The 23,836-nt window shown below is 38.0% G+C and overlaps 1 protein-coding gene across 2 annotated transcripts in view; it reads left to right on the top strand.

Annotated features, from left to right (window-relative positions):
- Positions 1–23,836, top strand: part of simj (simjang) — a 164,023-nt gene that overhangs the window by 109,683 nt on the left and 30,504 nt on the right. The window contains exons 7-8 of one of the 2 annotated variants that reach the window (XM_067145896.2): positions 7,075–7,170; positions 14,645–14,852. In XM_067145896.2, coding sequence (XP_067001997.1) covers positions 7,075–7,170; positions 14,645–14,852 — 304 coding nt within the window. The remainder of the gene's footprint in view (positions 1–7,074; positions 7,171–14,644; positions 14,853–23,836) is intronic. The other variant, XM_067145897.2, reaches the window with a different exon arrangement.

Below are 23,836 nucleotides of genomic sequence, written 5' to 3'. Positions count from 1 at the left end.
AGTCCTCTTCCAAGTAAATATAACCACCGTTGATTTCACTGGAGACAATTTAAGTCCATTATTATGCAACCATTTTGCCAGATCATTAGCCACATGTTGTAAGCAAAGAGATGAGACATCGAAGCTGGAAGATGTGTGTTGATACACACGTCATCAGCATATTGTAAAATGTGAGCTGTGGAACTAAACAGATGCTCATGATCAGCGGTATAAAGTATGTACAGAATCGGGCTGAGCACAGCACCCTGTGGATGTCCTTTACTTAAAAGTAGTGGTGGCCATTTCTGCTCTTTTAGGAAAATGCCAACGTGCTGTTTGTTTGTTAAAAACAACTATTTTCCCGAACAGTTTGAAAACAACAGGTCATTTGTTCATAACAGGTCTCGGTGAAAGATGAGCGAGTCACACGCATAAGGAGGCTGTGAGATAGGAAAGGAGATCTTTCACCACCTTTCGCTGTAATTTATTTCATAATGTCTAGACAGACAGCACAGGCTGATGGCTAACAAAATACCTGTCTGAAGGATACAGGAAGAACGATAAGATACATGAAGACTCCACTCTTTTAAGCGAAGGATATAGTCTTTAATTAAAATAGAAGCTTCAAAGACATGTATTTATCATTAGGCAATTAACTGACATTAGCGTTTCGTGATCGCTGTGGTCTGTTCATCAATACGGTATCACAAACCCGGAGTTGTTAACCAGTCTGTTATTATTGAAGTATCTATAGTAGTAGCATGATTATACAGCATCCATGCTCTTCATATAACACTATAAGGTTATTGTTCAACAAGAACTACTGTAAGAAATAGCAGTTACAGAATTTCATTGATAAGACACACACAAAAAAAGAGGGTATTCATAAGATGCCCAATATTGGGAAAACACTTCAAAATTAATTATTTATATTTACAGTAAGGAACACTAATGTTTCTACCTTTTTTTGTGTGAGCTTAGTTCTTGGCATTAATTACTAATCCAGTTTGGGAAAATAAGTCTTCAGCATGGCACTGATGTGATCACTGTGCTACCCTTTATTATTTTGTTTGCATGATACTGGTTATGAAAAAATACTCAAGCATAAATTTTTCGTATTTACATTGAAGAACATCAACATTTCGACCTTTCTTGATGATATCCTTGTTCTCCTTTCATTAACAATCAGTCCAGTTCGGGAAGAAAGTCTTTCATACAGCACTGAAGTGGCCACTATATTGCACTTTCTTATGAACATTTGTGTGAAATTGTTGGTGATTTTTCCACCAGTCTAAGGGACAATTAGATTCACTTGCTTCATTTACACGAGATAAAATGTCATCTTTCAAATACAAATCCAGTTCCTTGATGGCTTGTGACAGAGGGCTGGTTGGAGGACGTTTATCTACAATAAAGTCGTTGAAAATGCCCCAAGCACTTATTGGACAAGAGGGCTGAAACAAACCAGTTATAGATGGAAGTGAGGACGGAATGCCACTGTTCTGCTTCTCGCTGGTCTGGGCGTTCCTCTCTATTAGGTCCACTACTACATTACGCACCCTCTTTTTGACGTTATCTAGTGCCGCAGGGTCTTGCTAGTGCACTTCTCCTGAAGTAGCTGACTTTTTTTTTTCTCAATGGTGACTTGCATTTCTTGAAGAGCACCCTGGACAATCAAATTCAATTTATGAGCAAAACAGCCATAGTGTTCCCACTTCAAATTTCCTCAAACGCGTTTGTTATATTACTAGCGTTATCAGAAATGGAAAAATTCACTTTGTCATTCAGCTTCCAATCGGTTAGTATGCACTTAATTTCGTTTGCTAACACAACAGACATATGGCTTCCAGGAAAAATAGAACATTTCAGTAAAACGGTTTTGAAGGAAAACTCCTTAATGCAATGCGCTCTTACGGCAGTCTAACTCTCTGCAACTAACGATGTCCACAAAACGGTTGTTATGCACACACACTCTGCTTCATTGCTCACTTTGTCTCTTATTAAAGAAAACTGTTGATGATAGAGTGCTGGAATCATCACATTGGAAATAGTCTTTCTACCAGGTAATTATTCATAGCCAGGGATCCATTTCATAAGTTAAGAAAACCCTCTATCCTCAAACAATACTAAAGGGCTGATAATGTAAAATAAATAAATCAAGTAAGTCATGATCAGTTAATTTCTTTTGGGCAGATGAAACATTTTTGGTGATGAACGGCCTAATTAATCTTTGTCTTTTAGGCGCGACACATGAATTACCCGTCGAAGCTTTGCTATCAGGCCTGCTAGTGCTAGTACTAGGTTCCTCTGTATCATCTGTAGGCCTACTTGATCGTTTTTGCACTGACGGTATTTCCTTAACGCTATAAGACGTTAGTTCAGTGATATTGCTATACGTTTTCTTAGCAAATGTCCTTTCAAAGTAGTAATAGTTGACTTGTAAGAAATAAGTTGCTTGCAAATGGTGCAAAGCGCCTGATCATTTTCACTTTTCGTGAAATAATTCCATACCTCGCTATAAAACAACTCTCTTCCTTCAGCACTCGGCAAACTTAATACCGTTCCATTTTAAAACTGTTTTGAGAACACTGGTGTATCACCCGCCAACAGCCAGCAATAAGCGAAAACGTTGAAGAACTGTTTGGCTAAAAACTGCTTTTCCAAACAGCTCTTGCATCACTACCTGCTAAATACGAGACAAACAGTTGATTTGACAGCGAGGGAATGGGAGTTGTTAACTACTGAACATTACAGATTTCAGCTGAATAGCTCCGAAAGCGCGGATAGGTTCCATTCAAGGTTACATCAGTGTCTACTCACTAGCGAACAGTGAAAGACAAACGTTGGACTCGTATTGAAGGAAAAACTGGTGTAACTTTTAAAAACAGTTCGTTCGTTTTCCACTGGAAAACTGTTTTCTCCAAACAGTTGGGCGTTCTTCTGTCCATAACTACTTAAAAGGCAAAGACGATGCAAATGACTGTGTCCATCTGGTAATATATGTCATTCAGGTAACGATGTCTGAAGACCATATATAAAAGCTGGAGGGATATGTAATGCTTGGAGCTAACTGAAGAGAACTGGTATATTGACGTTACCATAAGCAGAGCTAATGCCCACTGAGAGAGCTGTAAGTTATCCATTAATTGCAAAAGCAAGTTCTATGATATTAGTGGATATTTTGGGATGGTCCAAAGTTCCTTTTGCATGGTGGAAGCTGTACTGTGACTGACGAAGCAACTGATGATTTTCCAACCACCATTTGAGCCATGTTTTCACCATCCTTTTCAGAGTCTTTACCACACACAAGGAAAGAGCAGTTGCTCTGTAAGAAGAACGATCACTAGGATCCTTTCCAGCCTTCAGAATAGGGATGACAGTTTAAGTAATCCAGTCCAGTGGTAATACTTCACATGTCCATTTATTGTTAAAAATATCCAATAATAGCTCATACGCTGATTGGGGGATGTGTTAACATTGAGTACTGGATATAGTCTTTGCCAGGGGCTGTGTTGTTATTACATTTTAATGCCATTTGAAGTTCCAGGTATATAAATGCCCAAAGCAGGAAATGATTGAGATTCCAGATGGGGGATAGGGCTATTGTGGCTCAGACAGTGACAACTGTCCAGGCTGTAGTAAGTGGGGTTTCTCTGTTAATTTCTTTGCTGGCCAGATACCATTTTATTTTCTTTTAAAAATCGTTTGACTTGTGTGTTGATATGTTCATAGGTAGAATAATTTTCCCAGCTAGAAAGACTTTGATATTGCATAAAAGCAAATTTTCTTCTTGCAATCATTCAAGAGCATTCTGTGCCCTACGGCAGTGTAGGGGTATGTTTTGAAGAGCAGATTGATTGTTTCACTGGAATGCTAACATAAAACGCATTAATAGTAATATACTTTCATTATTTTTAAGTGGATCAGTTGGGAGAGTTGCTGTACGAAGATCATAGTCTATTTACCTGTTGAAGGCAATCTTAAGTTGCTTGTTTGGTATTCCATTTTGTGGTAGGGTTGAAAGTTGTAGGTAAGGCATGCCTATCCTTGAAATGTCAACAGGAAGATGATCAGGTCACAGGGAGTATAGTGTTTCCCAAGAGAGGTTGGCAGCAATTGCAGGAAAACAGATAGACAGTTACGTCCACTGCCGAAGGTCAATGTCCAGGGCAAAATATAGGGGTAGGATTGCTGTCGTTGAGTAAAACGTGGTGGTGGCTGTCCATCATATCTTGATGAAGGGTTGTCTGTCCCAGCATGGTTTGTAAAACCACATCCCCAAGCTACACTGTGCATTACGGTCGCCGCATGTTACGGTAAAATACCAGTATAACATTTTCAGGACCTCAGGAATTAATTTGTTATAGTGAAATTTTGTTATACTGAAATAAGTTGGTTCTTAAAAACTCACCTGTTATAAATATTGCAGGATCTACATTACTTCAGCACAAATATTAATTTAAAAAGCGTACTGCGTATTATTTAATAGGATAGGATATTTGTGCAATGAGTAATGATATACCGTAATTGCAAGAGGTTTTCTGTAAATTTTTAACATATCTGTGATATTCTTCTGAACATTCCTAGACACAAAATAACATTCAAGATGGTCAGCAATCACTGCACATGAATTCAAGACACATTCTGGCATATCACTTGGTGAGAGAAGAAAATCTTGAAGACTTCCTGAATGTGCCATATTTGTTGCCTGTAAAAGAGTCAGACTCTGTTGAACACTAAGGCCCAGTTGTATAAAGACATCTGACTGGAGATCAATTAAGAACTTAGTCCTGAAAATGAACTGAGATTACGACTTCATCGCGTTGTATAAAACTGAACTCGGTTTACACATGTGTAGTTCAAATGTAATCGGAGTTCAAGAAAGTGGACGTGGCAACACCGCAAAACAAATGAAATACGAAATAGCTCGGCCCTTTGGATAATACATACATGGCGGGATTGACCTGGCCGTGACTGTAAACAAATGAAATACGGAACTGCCGTGACTGTCGAAGAAGGAGAAGAAGAAGAAATATTGAAATCTCGCGAAGTAAACATGGAAGGAAATTCAAAGGAGCGTTCTGCGAATTTCACACCGAAATAAAAGGACGATCTGGTGGATATTGTACTATCGAGGTACAAACATATAATAGAAAATAAAAGAACCAATATGGTGACATCAAAGTTGAAAGAGAAAGCCGTTGACTTGTCAATTTAAAGAGATCTCCAACAACCATTTGAAAACTTCTTGTAGCATAAAACATACACATGGGTGACAGGGGATAATTTCTTTGATTAGGTTTTTGTAGTGTGTCCCTTAACTTCAGTTCCAATCGTTCCTCAACATCTTTCGAGAAACAAAATCTCATTTTGAACATTTGATCACTCATTTCAATCATCGGATTCTGTCTGTACCGAAAGACGCGAGGAGCTCATCGTAAAATTAACTCTTCTTCATCAAATTGTGAAAATTTAGATTTTATAATTCCACCTTTACAATACTGTAATTGTCTTTATTACAAAGACTACATTAAATTACACTCGTGAAACATGTTTCGTCCTCTTATAGGACATCTTCAGTCACAAATACATAACATTAAAAATAAGGCGAGGACACATTAAAATAAGTAAATGCAAAGTCTTTGTGTACTGTGACGCGGCGTGATGGCGTCTTCTCAATCTTCAATGTTAAAATGGTGCGGTGTGAACATGATATGAAGCATGAAGTGCAATTAAAATCATATGTTAAAACTGTTGTTCAAAACAACGAATTGTCAATTATAAAACTTCGTAAGTGGCTATGCAAATAAAATTATGTGGATGTTTCACGAGTGTAATTTAATGTAGTCTTTGTAATAAAGACAATTACAGTATAGTAAAGGTGGAATTAGTAAATCTAAATTTTCACAAGTTAATACTTTGACAATACGGGCTTTAATATGAAATTTATAACATGTAATCTTCTTCATCAGATAAAAAATCGGAATAATCTGACATCCCTGCTAAAGAAATATATATATATTACAGTTACTTTGTTTTGTAAACTTGAAACATAATTTAAAATAATTCATTATTGAAGCAGTATCATAAAACTAAGTAACAACAACATGTTGGTATGGCAGTAGGCTATTGTTTATATGATATTCACATAACCTCACTTCTGAAAAAATCGAGCGATCTTTAGCAATATTATTTAACTACTAGCATTCAAGATATTTATAACTCATCTCGATATTATTAAGGTGCGGTATTCTTACGCAGATACGATACAAGGAAACACTTCTCAAGTCTTCAGGGCTGGTTCAATGTTTAATATGAATGATAATGATCTAGGTTCGAGGAGATTAACTGACGAATATTCGCCAGTCAAATCTGAACTTTGATCGAGACGAGATGATCTTAGATTAGCATTTATACAACGGAAAATCGAAGTTCAACTTGACTGGCAGCCATTTTTCCTTGTTAAACTCAGATCAAATGTTTTATACAACCGGGCCTTAGAGGCACATCTTCCTCTTCCACCTCATCTTCACATGGATTTATTGTATATCACTCAATATCTGCTACAATTTCATTATCAGTGATTTCTTTTTGCACTAGCAGATCACAATCCAGGTTGACGTAGTCTGTAAGATCCACACTTTTTGGCACATCCAACTTTTTGCACAAACCCCTCCAGCTTTCAGCTGTTTTTGCGTCATCTAACATTTCATTTTCTGTGATGTCTTCTGCATAAATCACTCCAGTTTTTCTAAAACATTTTGCAATGATTTCTTTTTTCGGTGATCTCCATGCAGCATAGAACTGCATTGCTTCCAGTATGTTGACATTTAATGTCTATTTTATGTTTAAATAAAGTCTGATAATTTGGGACATACTGGGTTTGAAACCCATTGTTGACAGCCCTGAATATAGTTTTCTTGGTTTCCCATTTACACTTGACTGCTGGGGCAGAACCTTAAAATAAGGCCACAGCAGCTAACTTCCAATCCTAGCCCTTTCCTACCCCAGCATCTCTGAAAACCTGTATGTATTACGGTAGTGCAACGTTAAACCACTAACTAAAAGTGATCCTACTTTTGAATTCACTTTCAGGAGAGAGTGAGAGTGGATGAGACTCAAACTCCAGCACAACGTCAAGCAGCAGCCAAACTAGCTCTCAGGAAGCAATTAGAAAAGACTCTCTTACAGGTGAGGTAGATCTTTTTATAACTACTGTGAGATAAAATGCATGCTTTGGTACCGAGATGAGAACATTATTACGTTTATTCCTATAATGGATGCCACCATATAATGGATGCACCTCAATATTCCACTGAAAATTTTGAAAACAATTCCCCACGCAATGGATGCATTTCATTTTCAGCTAAAATTGTCTTAGTAATATTTAAAATTGTAAAATTGGATGCATTGCAGTATGCAATAAAACTAATAAATGGATATCAGTGGTTGCCGATTTAATTTTGTTGACCACAGACTAGACTTTCTGTGAAGTATAGCAAGTGTTCCCATAGCATGTTTACAAAAGGGATGACAGTGCACAGCATTTTATTGGCAATGATGGGAAATGAAGGATGGAGTAATATTGTTCAATTTTTTTTAAACAACTATCTGTGAAAACTCAATTTTGATGCAGTAGTCAGAAATAAGTATGATTGCGTTGACAGTAGCAGTGAAATGTTAGTAATGTTTTGTCTTACTAATAGTTACTTGTGTACTTTATTTCTGTTTATAAGTAGTGTGCACTGTATGTCATCTGTTTCATTAAATGAATTACTCAAAGTCCCAATTCTCATCGTATTAAATTTATATAAAAATACCTCGCTTATCATGTCACAAATTTTTGCTATTACCGCTTAGTACAATCACGTTTCCCCTGGCCCTGAAAATGTTATTTGTCACCCCTTGTGAAACATATGATTTCGAACTCAGGTGAGATCCGTTGCCACAGTTGCGTGATTACAAAAAAGGGCCTTACATTCCTGAACTTTACAGGGTAAGTTACACTTTCGGGAGAGCATTAGCCTCACGAATGTTCAGTTTTGTCTGCCAGTTAGCAGCAAGATTGCTGAATAACACAGTGAGTCTTATTTGTGCTTGTATTTGACATTCCATTCAGAATTTAGAAATTGATTTTGTGTTGAGTGGTACAGTGAAGTGTAGCGAATATTTGTTGCGAGATGCGGTAGCCTAGATCTGGATTAGGAACCTATAAACATACCTATCATATTATGAATTTTTGCTATTACCCCTTACTAAAAGTACAATCACATTTTTCCTAGCCCTGAAAATGTTATTTGTCATCCCGTGGAGAAGAAACGTGATTTACAACTCGGGTAAGAGCTGTCACCACAGTTGTGTGTTTATGGAAGAAGTGAGCCTATTTGCGCTTGCATTTCGCATTCCACTCAGAAGTTAGAAATTTATTTTGTGTTGAGTGGTATAGTGAAGTTTTCATAATCTCACATATCAAATGCAAATCAACCACACCAATAACAATAATTATAACATCACTGCACAGCTACAGATGGGGAAAGGAGCCACCACTTTGAATCCAATGCCACTTAAATTTTACGGGTGTCACAGGACAACATGATTAAATGTTAACATAAAACAACAAGATTCGACATACAGCAGAGCTGAATATACATATTTTATCCTAATTGTATCCATACGCCTGGCACTCTTTTCAAACTTGGAAAAGTGTTTTATTCTATGTATATATATATATATATATACATACATACATACATACATTATCATTATCATTATAAACTGTTATGCCTTTCAGCGTTCAGTCTGCAAGCCTCTGAGAATTTACTAAACGTCGCCACAATCCTCGATTAGGAACTAGTGCTGTGGCCTCATTTAGTTCTATACCTCTTATCTTTAAATCGTTAGAAACCGAGTCTAACCATCGTCGTCTTGGTCTCCCTCTACTTCTCTTACCCTCCATAAGAGTCTATTATTCTCCTAGGTAACCTATCCTCCTCCATTCGTCTCACATGACCCCACCACCGCAGCCGGTTTATGCGTACAGCTTCATCCATCGAGTTCATTCCTAAATTAGCCTTTATCTCCTCATTTCGAGTACCCTCCTGCCATTGTTCCCACCTGTTTGTACCAGCAATCATTCTTGCTACTTTCATGTCTGTTACTTCTAACTTATGAGTAAGATATCCTGAGTCCACCCTGCTTTCGCTCGCGTAAAGCAAAGTTGGTCAGAAAACAGACCGATGTAAAGATAGTTTCGTCTGGGAGCTGACTTCCTTCTTACAGAATACTGCTGATCGCAACTGCGAGCTCACTTACTATATTACCATCCTGGGAGAACACACAACCGAAATACTTGAAATTATCGACCTGTTCTAGCTTTGTATCACCAATCTGACATTCAATTCTGTTGAATTTCTTACCTACTGACATCAATTTAGTCTTCAAGAGGCTAATTTTCATACCATACTCATTGCACCTATTTTCAAGTTCCAAGATATTAGACTGCAGGCTTTCGGAACAGCCTGCCATTAAGACCAAGTCGTCAGCATAGGCCAAACTGCTTACTACATTTCCACCTAACTGAATCCCTCCCTGCCATTTTATACCTTTAAACAGATGATCCATGTAAACTATGAACAGCAAAGGTGAAAGATTACAGCCTTGTCTAACTCCTGTAAGTACCCTGAACCAAGAACTCATTCTACCATCAATTCTCACTGAAACGCAATTGTCAACATAAATGCCTTTGATTGATTTTAATAATCTACCTTTAATTCCATAGTCCCCCAGTATGGCGAACATCTTTTCCCTTGGTACCCTGTCATATGCTTTCTCTAGATCTATGAAACATAAACACAACTGCCTATTCCTCTCGTAGCATTTTTCAGTTACCTGGCGCATACTGAAAATCTGATCCTGAAAATCCTCTCTGTGGTCTGAAACCACACTGGTTTTCATTCAACTTCCTCTCAACAACTGATCGCACCCTCCCTTCCAAGATGCCAGTGAATACTTTGCCTGGTATACTAATCAATGAGATACCTCGATAGTTGTTGCAATCCTTCCTGTTTCCTTGGTTGTAGATAGGTGCAGTTACTGCTTTTGTCCAATCTGAAGGTACCTTACCAACACTCCACGCTAATTTTACTAGTCTATGAAGCCATTTCATCCCTGCCTTCCCACTATACTTCACCATTTCAGGTCTAATTTCATCTATTCCTGCTGCCTTATGACAATGGAGTTTATTTACTATCCTTTCCACTTCCTCAAGCATAATTTCACCAACATCATTTTCCTCCTCCCCATGAGCTTGACTGTTTGCAACACCACCAGGATGATTTCCTTTTACATTGAGAAGATGTTCAAAATATTCCCTCCACCTTTCCAGTGATTCCCTGGGGTCTATTATGAGTTCACCTGAATTACTCAAAACACTGTTCATTTCCTTTTTCCCTCCCTTCCTAAGATTTTTTATTACTGTCCAGAAAGGTTTCCCTGCTGCTTGACCTAGCCTTTCCAGGTTATTACCAAAATCTTCCCATGACTTCTTTTTGGATTCAACAACTATTTGTTTCGCTCTGTTTCTTTCATCTACGTACCAATCCCTGTCTGCATCGGCCCTTGTTTGGAGCCATTTCTGATAAGCCTTCTTTTTACGTTTACAGGCTGCTCTCACTTCATCATTCCACCAAGATGTTCGCCTTTTCCCATCTTTACACACAGTTGTTCCTAGGCATTCCCTTGCTGTTTCTACTACAGCATCCCTGTATGCCACCCATTCACTTTCTATGTCCTGAAACTGCTTACTGTCTACTGTTCGAAACTTCTCACTAATCATATCCATGTACTTCTGTCTAATTTCCTCGTCCTGGAGATTTTCTACCCTTATTCGTTTGCAGACACATTTCACTTTCTCTACCCTAGGCCTAGAAATACTTAATTCACTACAGATCAGGTAGTGGTCTGCATCATCGAAAAATCCACGAAAAACTCTTACATTCCTAACAGATTTCCTGAATTCAAAGTCTGTTAAGATATAGTCTATTATGGATCTGGTACCCCTAACCTCCCATGTGTAGCGGTGAATAACCTTATGCTTGAAGAATGTATTCGTAACATCTAAACCCATACTAGCACAGAAGTCCAGCAAACGCTTCCCATTCCCATTAGCTTCTATATCCTCCCCACATTTACCAATCACCCTTTCGTATCCTTCAGTTCTATTCCCAACTCTCGCATTGAAATCTCCCATTAGCACTATTCTATCCTTGCTGTTGACCCTGACCACGATGTCACTCAATGCTTCATAAAACTTGTCAATTTCATTCTCATCTGCACCCTCACATGGTGAATACACGGACACAATTCTTGTCTTAATTCCTCCCACTGACAAATCTACCCACATCATTCGCTCATTTACGTGCCTAACTGAAACTATGTTGCGTGCAATGGTATTCCTGATAAAGAGCCCTACCCCAGACTCTGCCCTTCCCTTTCTTTTGCTAATTGCTTTACGTCGCACCGACACAGATAGGTCTTACGGCGACGATGGGACAGGAAATGGCTAGGAGTGGGAAGGAAGCGGTCGTGGCCTTAATTAAGGTACAGCCCCAGCATTTGCCTGGTGTGAAAATGGGAAACCACAGAAAACCATTTTCAGGGCTGCCGATAGTGGGGTTCGAACCTACTATCTCCCGAATACTGGATACTGGCCACAATTAAGCGACTGCAGCTATTGAGCTCGGTCCTTCCCTTTCTAACACCCGTCAAGTACACCTTATAATCTCCTATCTCTTCCTCATTATCTCCCCTTACCCGAATGTCACTTACTCCTAGCACATCCAGATGCATCCTCTTTGCTGACTCAGCCAGTTCTACCGTCTTTCTTCCATAAGCCCCATTAATTTTGATAGCTCCCCATCGAATTCCATTTCGTTCGCCAAGTTGTTTCCAAGGAGTCCCTCGCCTGTCAAATGGGAGTGGGACTCCATTACTCCCATAGGTCCGAGGATTGCTTAAAGTGTTCTGAGCTCGGTAAATTCATAAAGCAGGATGCTGCCCTACTTGCACATAGTCCAAGTGAGGATCTCTCCTCTAACGGGTTATGGACCACCGGTGAATTGTATAGTCCTAGCCGCCTGAGCACAGGGAGGGCCACGACTCAGAATATGTCTGAGATGCCCACTCCCATTCCATAGCAACTGGTATCCTGACTCTCAGGACCACTTACTAGGCCACTCAGCCGTTGCCCATGGTTCACGAACTAGGACGTGACTACAGTAACCCACAAACATACTTGAAGACAAAATCTTTTATACATCAATCAATCAATCAATCAATCAATATTCTAAAGGCTAATACCTTGTCGATGCAACCACTCTTTTCTTTCGTTGGCTGTTCGTTTCAGTTCCATGTAATTGACACAACCTAACCTCTTCTTGATGTTGTCCAAATACTTCATCCTAGGTCTTCCTCCCCCTTTCTTTCCCAACCAAGTGTACAACTATGAAAATAAGACTTGAACACAGAAGTCAACCGATGAACTGAATAACACGCAAGACACAAACGTTCATTTGCATGAAGTGTTCCTACATATATTGTTTTTATCTTATATATTTATAAGTTAGTTTTAAGTGGAGATAGTGGTTTATAAACTAATTTTAAGACCTAAAGTATATCATTATAGACATACAATTGCATTGTCACACATAGTGACACACACGCCAGTTCCTGTTTTTACATGCCCCATTTGGACGTGACCAAATATTTGTTATCATATGGCATTCCCCAGACAATGTAATCTTAATCATAGCTTCATGATCTATATGTGAATGTATTGTTCCGAGAGAGAAAGCTGCTCCCCTGTGTCCCACCTCACGACCCGCTAGTCTTTTCTTCAGCTCGCATCTATACGTATGTTTGTTAGGAAAATTTTAGTACTTCATTAGCATTAGTCACCTCCTCTACTCGGGCATTATCCTTGTATTCAACTATTTTAACATACAACTGACTAAATATTTCTGCCTTCTCTAAATCCTCACATATGCACTCTCCTTAGACAGTTATAATTCCTGGAATGTCCTTCTTGGAACCCGTTTCTGCCTTAAACCCGTATGATTGTAAATTATGTTTGCCATCTTGTTATCTTTAGCTAATTTCTTAGCTATATTCAATTTCCTTGTAAATTCCTTCAATTTCTCCTGACTTCCACAACATTTCCTAACTCTATTTCTTTCCAACCTGCATTTCCTCCTTAATCTCTTTATTTCTCTCTTATAATATAGTGGATCTGTACCATTCCTTACCACCTTTAAAGGTGCATACCTGTTTTTACACTCCTCAGCAATTGCTTTAAACCCATCCCATAGGCTGTTTATATATTTATTTACCATTTTCCTTTGATCATAATTATGTTTTAAAAAGTAATTCATGCCTTCCTTATCAACCATATTTATGATACTGCCTAATATTCCTACATTTACAAACCACCTTTCTGTCACAGCTTCATGATTTATAATACCCTCTTTCACTTCAGTTTCCCTGTAAAGAGCTCATCTTGTTTTATCAGCACTACGTCTAAAATATTCGTTCCTCTAGTTGATTCTTTCACTTTCTGGTTCAGACGTCCTTCCCACATTAACTTATTATTTACCAAGTGTTGGTCATGGTTTATGTCATTCAATTTACCATCCCAGTTAACATTTGGTAAATTTAGGTCACGAGCTACGATCACGATCCTTCCAGTGTTGGTTTTCCCACATAGCTGATTTACTTATCAAATAATTCTGTGTCAGTCACCCTTTCCAGCTTGTACACCCCAAAAGATCTCTCTCCTTAGAGATGAGCCATACGCCTAGAAATGTTTCTCACCCTCAACTTTTTCATAGCTTAAAATTCCTTCTTTCACCAAAATGAATACTCCCTCTCCTTTTTAATCTATCCTGTCTCTGTGATAAACACTCCGGTTCCGGGAGAACATTTCCGCACCCGTAAAATTGCTTCTTAGCCATGATTCAACTCCTGTTACAATATCTGATAAATATATATCTATTAAATCACTTAATTTTATTCCTTTCCTTCCAGTACTTCTAGAGTTTACCACTAACAACTTTGTCATCTCTGTGCACTTATCACTGCTCCCTAGCCCACCCCGTTTACCTGTATATACCTCCCTATAATCCTAAACAAACCTCCTAACTTATACATACCACTACAGTTCAAATAAAAACTTCTGAGTATGAATCCCTATCTCTTACCAACCTACTAGGATGTACAAATCTCACTCCCAGGTTCCCACCTGTCAGTCAGTATCCCTCGCACTCAACATCCCACTGGCAACGCTCTCCACTCCCTTAAATTTCTTTCACGCTGCATTATAACAATGGAGTCACCCATGACCAGAGCCTTAACTTCCAATCATTAGATTCCCTCCTCCCCTGATCTTCTCTGATGACTGCAGATCTCAGTATCATAGAACCGTGGAAGTAATTATTGAGACATCAAACTATGACATTTATTAAACAAAGCATTATGGTATGCTGGCATTGGTAATAACATAAAAGAATTTGATTCCAAAATTGCTGTATGATTTGTAAGATGAAAAAAACCTTTGTGAAAGATTCTAGAGTATTTTGTAATTTCCTAATGGTAAATATATTTTGTCTTTCAGATTCCACCTCCGAAGCCTCCACCACCAGAAATGCACTTCATTCCAAATCCATCAAATACGGAATTTATTTATCTTCTCGGTTTGGAACATGTAGTGGACTTCATAACCAAGGATAATAAGACTCCTCCGCCCCCTGACGCATTCAAATGCTCGCAATGCCACACAGACTTCACACCTGTTTGGAAGTGGGAGAAAAATCCAACTAAAGGTAGATATCTAATTGTTTCAATGAGAAGGGAAATAGCGGGAATGTTGTTGATTATCTAGGAAAATCAGGGATTGCTCCATGACTGACATAAAAGATGAGATAAGAATATAGGAAGGAGTGCAGTAAGAAAGTTTTGAATTTGAAGGAAGGAGTTGGATACGATATTAACAGTGGTTAAGGTAGTGCCATAATTCTTTAAAATCCTAGTGTTATGGCAAATACAAGATTAATGTAGAAAATACTGCTTTAACACTATAGTCTGAGACAATGTAAGTCTGAAGGTCAACTGGCTCCCTACTCCAATTTCCACCCCACATCCAACAGTGTTGTCAAAATATACTTGAACTGTCACTTGCCTGCTTGATCTAAACATGAGAAGGTGTAGGTCATTTAACCCATTGATTTTGTTAATATTATTATGTACTTGAGAAAGTAACAATCTTGCATCTTCCAGACATTTATTATTATTAATAATTATTTTATGCCCACATTGGAGCACTTTAATCAGTCCATATACATTTAAGTCTTAAGAGCATTATGGTATGCTGGCATTGGTAATAACATAAAAGAATTTGATTCCAAAATTGTTTGACTTGAATGCCCAAATTTTTTATTTTTTGAAATGTTCAATTTTTCATAATAAATATTCTTAGCATAGGGTATTATTCAAGGAAGATCCATTATTTGGAAGCAAACATGTTTAGTTTCGGAAATATAGGGTGTTGCATATATGCAACGCTAGGCGCTGACGTCTGCAAGGTACCAACACGTATATTGTTTTCTTTGATAAAATAATGAAAATAAGAGGACAATGAGCGTGGAGGAGAAGATATTAGTTATTGTTGAGTTGATTATTTAATAAGAGACAAAATAAAATAGTTTATATACAATAAGACATTATTTACATTACCTATTATATATACGGTAATCAAAATAAATATATTTATTGGAAAATTATATTAAAAACTGACAGCATATTCAGAGTTCTTCAGTTTACTAGTGTGGTCATTTGCTGTGGGTTTCTCTGAAGACTCGGTGATCTGTATGTCCCTTTGTATGGAACGGAATGAAGCAACTTATGCAGAGCCCAACGTCACACTTTACACATGCTGTACGGACTATGCTAGAACATTTCTCATATGCACACCGTCTTATTTCATATTCAGCGATATACATCTCAAAGTGGTCTCGCCTGTTGTACCGTACAACTTCATGTACGTGACCTTTCTTCGCGCGCGATAGCGATGGGCGCCCTGCTCCCCTGGGCTCCGTGCCGTAGGATTTAACCTAGTATTGTGCCACTTCCCGTTCGAACTGGAGCTGCGTTATTTTAGGCTGTGACATGTTGCTGAGGTACCAAGCATTTTGCAGGCTGACATCTAAAATGCAGGAAAAAATTACCCATCACCATTTTTTGCTCCTAATTGCCACGCAGAATCTGTTGACGTTCTCGTCCATGAGATCTGTTCCTCCCATAAGTGTATTATAAATTCCAAATAGTGTAGGGCGTTCTACCATGATGACTTTCTTATCTGCCCTGGAACATCTCTTGACCAGATCTAGTGGGAAGACAGGGTGAACTGTAGAAGCAACATTAGTACATAAGGAAGTGATTTGACAACGAATCCACCTAGCGTTGCGAATATGCAACGCCGGGAATATGTGGATCTCACTTGCCCACGAGTTGAAAATGAAATGGCGTATGGCTTTTAGTGCCGGGAGTGTCCGAGGACATGTTCGGCTCGCCAGATGCAGGTCTTTTGATTTGACACCCGTAGGTGACCTGCGCGTCGTGATGAGGATGAAATGATGCCGGGAATCGAACCCGGGACCCCTGTGACCAAAGGTCAGCACGCTAACCATTTAGCCATGGAGCCGGATGCCCACGAGTTATTAATTGTAAAAGGAATCGTGCTACATTCAAACTTTGATGAATTTACTTCCTGGATTTCCTAAAAGAGGTTAATTATTTCCAAATCATAAAATTATATGGCGAATCTTACCTCTTACGGTATGCCATTGTGATAGCTGGAACACACAGTGAACTTCAAAAATACACCTCGTCAACAATCAAGCGGTGACTATTGATTAACCGACTCGTAACAAAGCACAAGACTTCCCTTTACCGAACACGCGCGCAATTTTCATTCTTTTACTGGAGAACAACTTCATACATTGAAAGAAAAGAGCACCGGCACGCCGTTGCACATATGCAACGCTAGGCGTTCATGGGTTAACTACAAATTTGGTTTATGTTTCTTCTTCTACTCCCAGAACTTCTTCATTCTTTCTGACCTGGCTTCCCATTCTTTGTCAGTTATGGTGTACCGCTTGCATGTAAACATTTTTATTTTATATTTTAGTTGAACTCCAAGCTGCTCCTGTGTACCCATTGTAGACCTGAACAAGCTAGCACTTGTCTTGGTGACCACACTTTGATAGTCTAATTTTATAAAATTAGAAAGATAATGGTGTATTTTTCATTTGTTCTGTTATTATTTTTGTTCATAATACAGTTTTTGGTTCATAAACTATCTACCCTCTTAAAAAGATGACCAGAAATGGAGGAAACTTTAGAGAAAACCCTATGCCTGTAATAATAATCACTAGACATTGAATTGATATATACTAAAAATATCTAAAATATGCATGCATTCCCCAGCTGTACTGGCTTGTGTGGCAGAATTCACCATGTGCATTGAAGCTAAGATCGGAGGTCACGAATAAACAAAAATTTCTGATCTTTGAAGATTTTTTCCAAATTTGTGGCTTGTGATCTATTGTTGCTTCGGTTCACGTCATTATGTTTACGCATTCAGTTTTTGTCATTGTACCAGTCATGGGTGGATTCATGTGGAAGGGAGAATGCGTTTGTCACTTCATGTAAATTAAAGACAGGAATTATGATCTAAACCTCAAATTCCAGGCATTACACAAGGCAAAACATACTAATAAAATACAGAATGCAAAGAAGTTTGGTGTTTCTGAGTGGAACATATGATGTTGGCAAAGGGATCAAGAACATTTTAAGAGATTGGATTGGATTGAGAAGCATTCAGGGGATCAGGGACAGCAAAATTTAACTAAACTTTGGCTTGTTACTGGATTTGTGCAGGAGAAACAGAACTGAGGTTATCCATTTATTCGTGAAGTTATAAGAATGATGGAGTTTGAAGTTTGCATAAGAGTTTAAAAGTTCCGGTAAAGACTACAGGTTACGGCTAGACGGGCGCCTTTAAACATAACATTTATTTGTTAGATATTACGTGAAATATGCACAAAGTGGTGTGAAATATGAGGCAGCTAGATGTTATGGAGATTATTATTCAATATCGGAGTACATTGCTGTCCTTACGGTCATAACACAAATGGATTGTGGCCCTTAGTTTTCCGGTAAAGGGCACAACTACTACTTCTTCTTTTATGACCGCATAGGATCACTTTACTTTACAGAAAAACAATATATATACAAATCTCCACCTTATCAATACAAATTTATTTTACATTAAGCAAGTAAATATAGTCAAATAGTCAAGACTAGTTTCGACCCCTAGGGGGTCATCCTCAGTTGACATGCAATAAAAATTGTATTGTTCATAAAAACATCACATATAGTGGTAAAAGTTTGGACTAATTTAGACTGATCATTAATGTTGGTATGTCTAATGCATGACTAGTGTGCATCGTTCATGAAGACACATATCACCTTACTGCTACTACCATCCAATTTTAGGTTATATAATATGGAACACACATATGTTTGTGTAACTCAACAGTGGCAAGTTCAACTATGTACACAATTGGCTATTGATTAGTCACATGAAAGTACAGAACACTGGCTTGAACATTTCTGATTGAGGTATCAATGCAACACCTTGCTTGCATACATCCTAGAAGCTAAATTCAGTTTGTAAGGCCTATTACTTCTGATTGAAACTTAGTATGAAGTTAAAATTTGAATAAAAATCAGTGTACATGTTGTACCGCACAGGTTACGGCTAGACGGGCGCCTTTAAACATAACATTTATTTGTTAGATATTACGTGAAATATGCACAAAGTGGTGTGAAATATGAGGCAGCTAGATGTTATGGAGATTATTATTCAATATCGGAGTACATTGCTGTCCTTACGGTCATAACACAAATGGATTGTGGCCCTTAGTTTTCCGGTAAAGGGCACAACTACTACTTCTTCTTTTATGACCGCATAGGATCACTTTACTTTACAGAAAAACAATATATATACATATATATATGTATATATATATATATATGCGTGTTGTTGGTTTGTTTCGTGTAAGGGTAAAGCGGAGGTTTGTATTCTTGAGTTTTGTATTCAATTTTATCTTATTTGTGGTGTGTTCCATTGTAAGGCCTATTTCCTTCAGATATTGTTTTTCTGTAAAGTAATATCCATCAATACGGAAATGAAACTTATAAATAACAGTAGGGTCACTTTAGTCAGTCTTATCGTTCAGGTCTCTTTGAAGGTATTGTTCGAGCTTTGCGGTCCTCCCAGTACATCTTCAGACGCTCCGATCTTTGTGCCCTTTTCTCAGTTGAAAATGTGCGTGTTGTTGGTTTGTTTCGTGTAAGGGTAAAGCGGAGGTTTGTATTCTTGAGTTTTGTATTCAATTTTATCTTATTTGTGGTGTGTTCCATTGTAAGGCCTATTTCCTTCAGATCCTCTCTTACGTCTCTGATCCATTTACATCCTGTTGTGGTATTTTTTGAGACAAGATTGTGTTGTACTAGTTGTTTCAGAAGTCTCGAATCCTGCATCCTCATGATATGTCCAAAGAATCCCAGTCTCCTCTTATGCATAGTATATGTAATGGGTTCTAGCTCTTTGTACATGACTTTGTTAGGTATTATCTGCCACTGTCCATCTTTCTGGTATTTTTTGTTGATGCACGTTCTTCCAGTCCTACTTTCAGTTTTCTGAAGTCTGTCAGTCTTTGATTGTTTATTCAGGTGAAAAAGTGTTTCTGCTGCATATGTAGCTTCCGGTTTTATAACTGTGTTGTAGTGTTTTTAGTTTTGCATTTATTGATAGACATTTCTTTTTGTAGATATCCCATGTTAATTTCTGTGCTTTAGCTAATCTATTTGTTCTTGTTTGGATTGAGATTTTTTCATTTAGGTTATATGTTATTACTTCTCCAAGATATTTAAATAGGTACTATTTTGATTTTATTACCATTTATGGTAACTTCTTTTAGTTGTGTTGGTTTTTGAGGCATAATTTCTGTTTGTTTGTTTGGGTTTTTTTTTTTCAAATGGTATTTTGAGGCCAATTTTATTTGCAAGGTTTTGAAGTTGTGGTATCTGGGTTTTTGCTTCTGCTAGTAATGCTAAATCATTGGCGGAACCCAGGCAATTTGTTTTGATTTTTTTGGCCAATCTTTATTTTTGGGGGACATTTCCTAAACTATTCCCTCATTACCATTTCTAGAGCACAATTAAATAGTGGTGAGAGCCCTTCTCCCTGCCGTAGTCCAGTTTTAATTTCAAATCTCTCTGATGTTTCACCCCTAAACTTCACTTTTGATTTGGTGTTAGTTTTATCATGTTTATTAGTTTGGGGTGTAGTCCAAGGTGTCTTAAAATTTTAAATGTAAGGCACAACTACAGAAATCAATTCCCGTAGGAAACCTGAAGTATTTGTCCCGAATGAGTAAATTTATAATGTCAGTCAGTATAATTGGTTCGCTATTGGAAATTATAAATTTTTCAGCTAACCCATTCCTATTGCCAGTGTTTTGCCCCAGTGTGCCAATTTATTAGTGGCAACATGTATGTTAAGTAATGCTGTGCACGAGCAACCAGTTCGTATTGGATGAATCTACCCACCACTTTATCTGTCATTTTTGTTTATGAAGTTGTTTCGGCTGTACAGAGCCAAAATTGCCCCCCATGGCTGGGATTCTACGACAGGCCCCCTTTCCTGCTGTCCATAGGTAAGAAGACACATGGGTAGATGAGCATAATTCTAAAAGATATATATTTATTAGAAATACTGTAGACAGTGGGAAAATAAACAGTACTTATTTCATAGAGTAGACACTAAACTTAGGCTTACAGTAAAACTTCGATTCTCCATTTTTGGAGGGACCACATAAAATTAAAAAATAATTTAAAAAAAGTAGGTACAACATAGGGAAACGGAAAATCTGGGAGCGAATTAAAACCACCAACAATTTGGCTAAACATTATAAAAATGAAATATGTATAATTAAATCTTACAAACACTCCTAAACCAAACCAAATTGCAGCTCTAATGGGCCTTTGCCTACCAAGCGAGCGCTGCTAAGCCTGCAGGCCTGTAGATTACGAGGTGACGCACGGTCAGTGTGTCAAATCCTCTCGGCCGTTATTCCTGGCTCTTTAGACTGGGGTCGCCATCTCGCCATTAATTATGGCTCCTCAATTAATTATGTAAGCTGAGTGGACCTGGAACCAGCCTTCATATCCAAGTAAAAATGCCGGACCTTCCCAGGAATCAAACCCGGGTCCTCTGGGTGAAAGGCAGTTAAAAATCTCAATATTTTACATTCAGTTTTACCAGGGAAGCTTTGTCAGTTTCCTGTGAAAACTTCTTTCATTTTAGCAAATTTGATTGGCCAAACTCATCGAAAAATCTAATAACACCAGGCCAAACAACAATCGACCAAAGTAGTTTTTAAATTCTCTAATCCATACCTGCCAACTGTACCGATTTAGGCGGGAGACTCCCGATTTTCGACAGTTTTTCCTGCCTCCCGATTATTCTATTATTTCTCCCAATTTTAGCTTATATTTTAGTGAACTTCAAAAAGAGATTTTAGGAGCTATTTGGAGACAATACTGACTAATTTTAAATCTCAGTATAAATAAAATAAAGAGTTTTGTATGTACATTGCTCAGAATTTAAAAAGAATGATATATTTGTACCGGTCGTAACCACAGTAACAAGAGGAAATGCACATTTTAATTTTCTGTAATCTCTCTCTCTCAAATATTTGTTATTATTGGCCCTATCGGTAAATACTACATAACTAAAGTTATATATTATTAAATTTCGTATCATTTATGTCTTATACATTGTTACCGTACCAGCTTTGATAACTGATATTCATGAATTTTGATTTTTGTTGTAAATCTGTATCAACACCGAACCACAAGATAATGGGTGAACAGAATTTAATGAAAATTGGTATGTAAAGTTGGGGAATAAGGAACTACATTCAACGCTATAAATAATTGTATTCACCTTGTTCAAAATGGTAGTTTAGGGGAAAGTGCCAAAACTTTAATTTTTAATTACCTATCTTATTGGTCATATCAAAAAGTACTACATAACACAAGTTATAGAGAATATAATTTCTGATTATTTATGTCTTACTGAGTTTTACTGTACCAACTATAATAATATTGATGGGGATGGTGATTAAACTGTGAAGATGATTATAAGAATGAGAAAAAAGTCATGAAGGAACGATCGCTTGAATAATAACACAAGAGGGAGTCGTGAAAGAGAGGACGACTCACTTTACATTAGATGCTCTAACATCACAGAGTCGGAAAAAAACTAAATGTGGAGGCCTGCAACATACAACCTGTGACAATAAAATTTGGTAAATGAAGTTAGAACGGTCGATCCGGCAACACTGGCGACACACAACGCTGCACCTGCATAGCAGCAGGTTTTGACCAACCACGTGCTCCCAACGTTATTCAGTTGAGCATCGTGTATATGCCGTGTAAGACCTGTTTGACACAGAGCGTGTTTAGTGCGTTGTTTCTGAACTGCAAACAGGAATATGAACGACCAGAAGATCAATGTACAGTTTTGTTTTAAGCTTGGCAAGACACCGAAAGAAACGCATGCGATGCTGGTACGTGTTTATGAAGATCAAGCACTGTCCTTGAAGTGTGCGTACGAGTGGTTCGCCCGTTTTAGAGGAGGCCGGAAAAGTGTTTCTGACAGCCCCCATAGCAGAAGACGGGCGACCGCCGTCAGTGACAAAAACATTGACAAGGTGAGGACATTAATCACAAACTATCAGTGATTAACTGTGCGCATCATAGCGGATGAACTGCAGATTAACCGTGAATCTGTGCGACAAATCGTTACCCAGAAGTTAGGGAAGAGGAAAACGTGTTCTCGTCTTGTGCCACATCACTTGACTGACGATCAGAAGCAGGCACGTTTAGAGGCTTCACAGGACTTCGTTGAAACGGCGGATGCGACACCAATTTTCTTAAACTGTATTGTCACTGAGGATAAAACTTGGTGTCTCAGGTTCTCTGGGATCCCCTCGTCGGAAAAAAAGTCACAGCTAGAAAGTCACGCATCAAACTCGCTTTGAAAGGAAAGAGATTTGACGATATTCCTGACATCCAACGAAATGTAACGAGGCTTTTGAACACCATCCCAAAGGAAGCCTTCTTGCAAAGTTTTCAGGACATGTATCACCGATCTCAGCAGTGCATAGTTATGGGATGGGACTATTTCGAAGGACAGTAAGGTCACTGTTGTGCATTGTTCATCTATGTTGACAGAACAGAACTATTCACCGATTGTTTCTTTTCTAGTATTCCCTCTACTTTCACCAAATCACCAACTTGATTATTTCCAAAACATCCCCACACCATCGCATTTCCTTCTCCAAGCTTCACAGGTGGAATTATACAGGATTTCATAACCCTAAGACATAAATGAAAGAAAAGTTCCACCTAATCAATACTATTTTATTGTCACATGTAGGACCGGTTTCGACCTCTCAAAAGGTCATCCTCAGCTACACTAGAATTGCATTTACATATTACGCCTCATATTGAGAGCTAGTGACATACTCTAGAGTTCAACGATTTTAAAGTGGTTATACCCATGCTGAGAATTCAATATTATACTATTACAAAAATTAATTGCTCTTATTACACTCAATGTACATATGTAAGAAACTAATATGAGTTCGTCTTTTCTATAATGTGATGAGTA

Source organism: Anabrus simplex, chromosome 4, assembly GCF_040414725.1.
Source record: "Anabrus simplex isolate iqAnaSimp1 chromosome 4, ASM4041472v1, whole genome shotgun sequence".
Lineage (NCBI taxonomy): Eukaryota > Metazoa > Arthropoda > Insecta > Orthoptera > Tettigoniidae > Anabrus > Anabrus simplex.
The sequence above is the reverse complement of the archived record's forward strand: the minus strand, read 5'-3'. Positions and strand labels throughout refer to the sequence as shown.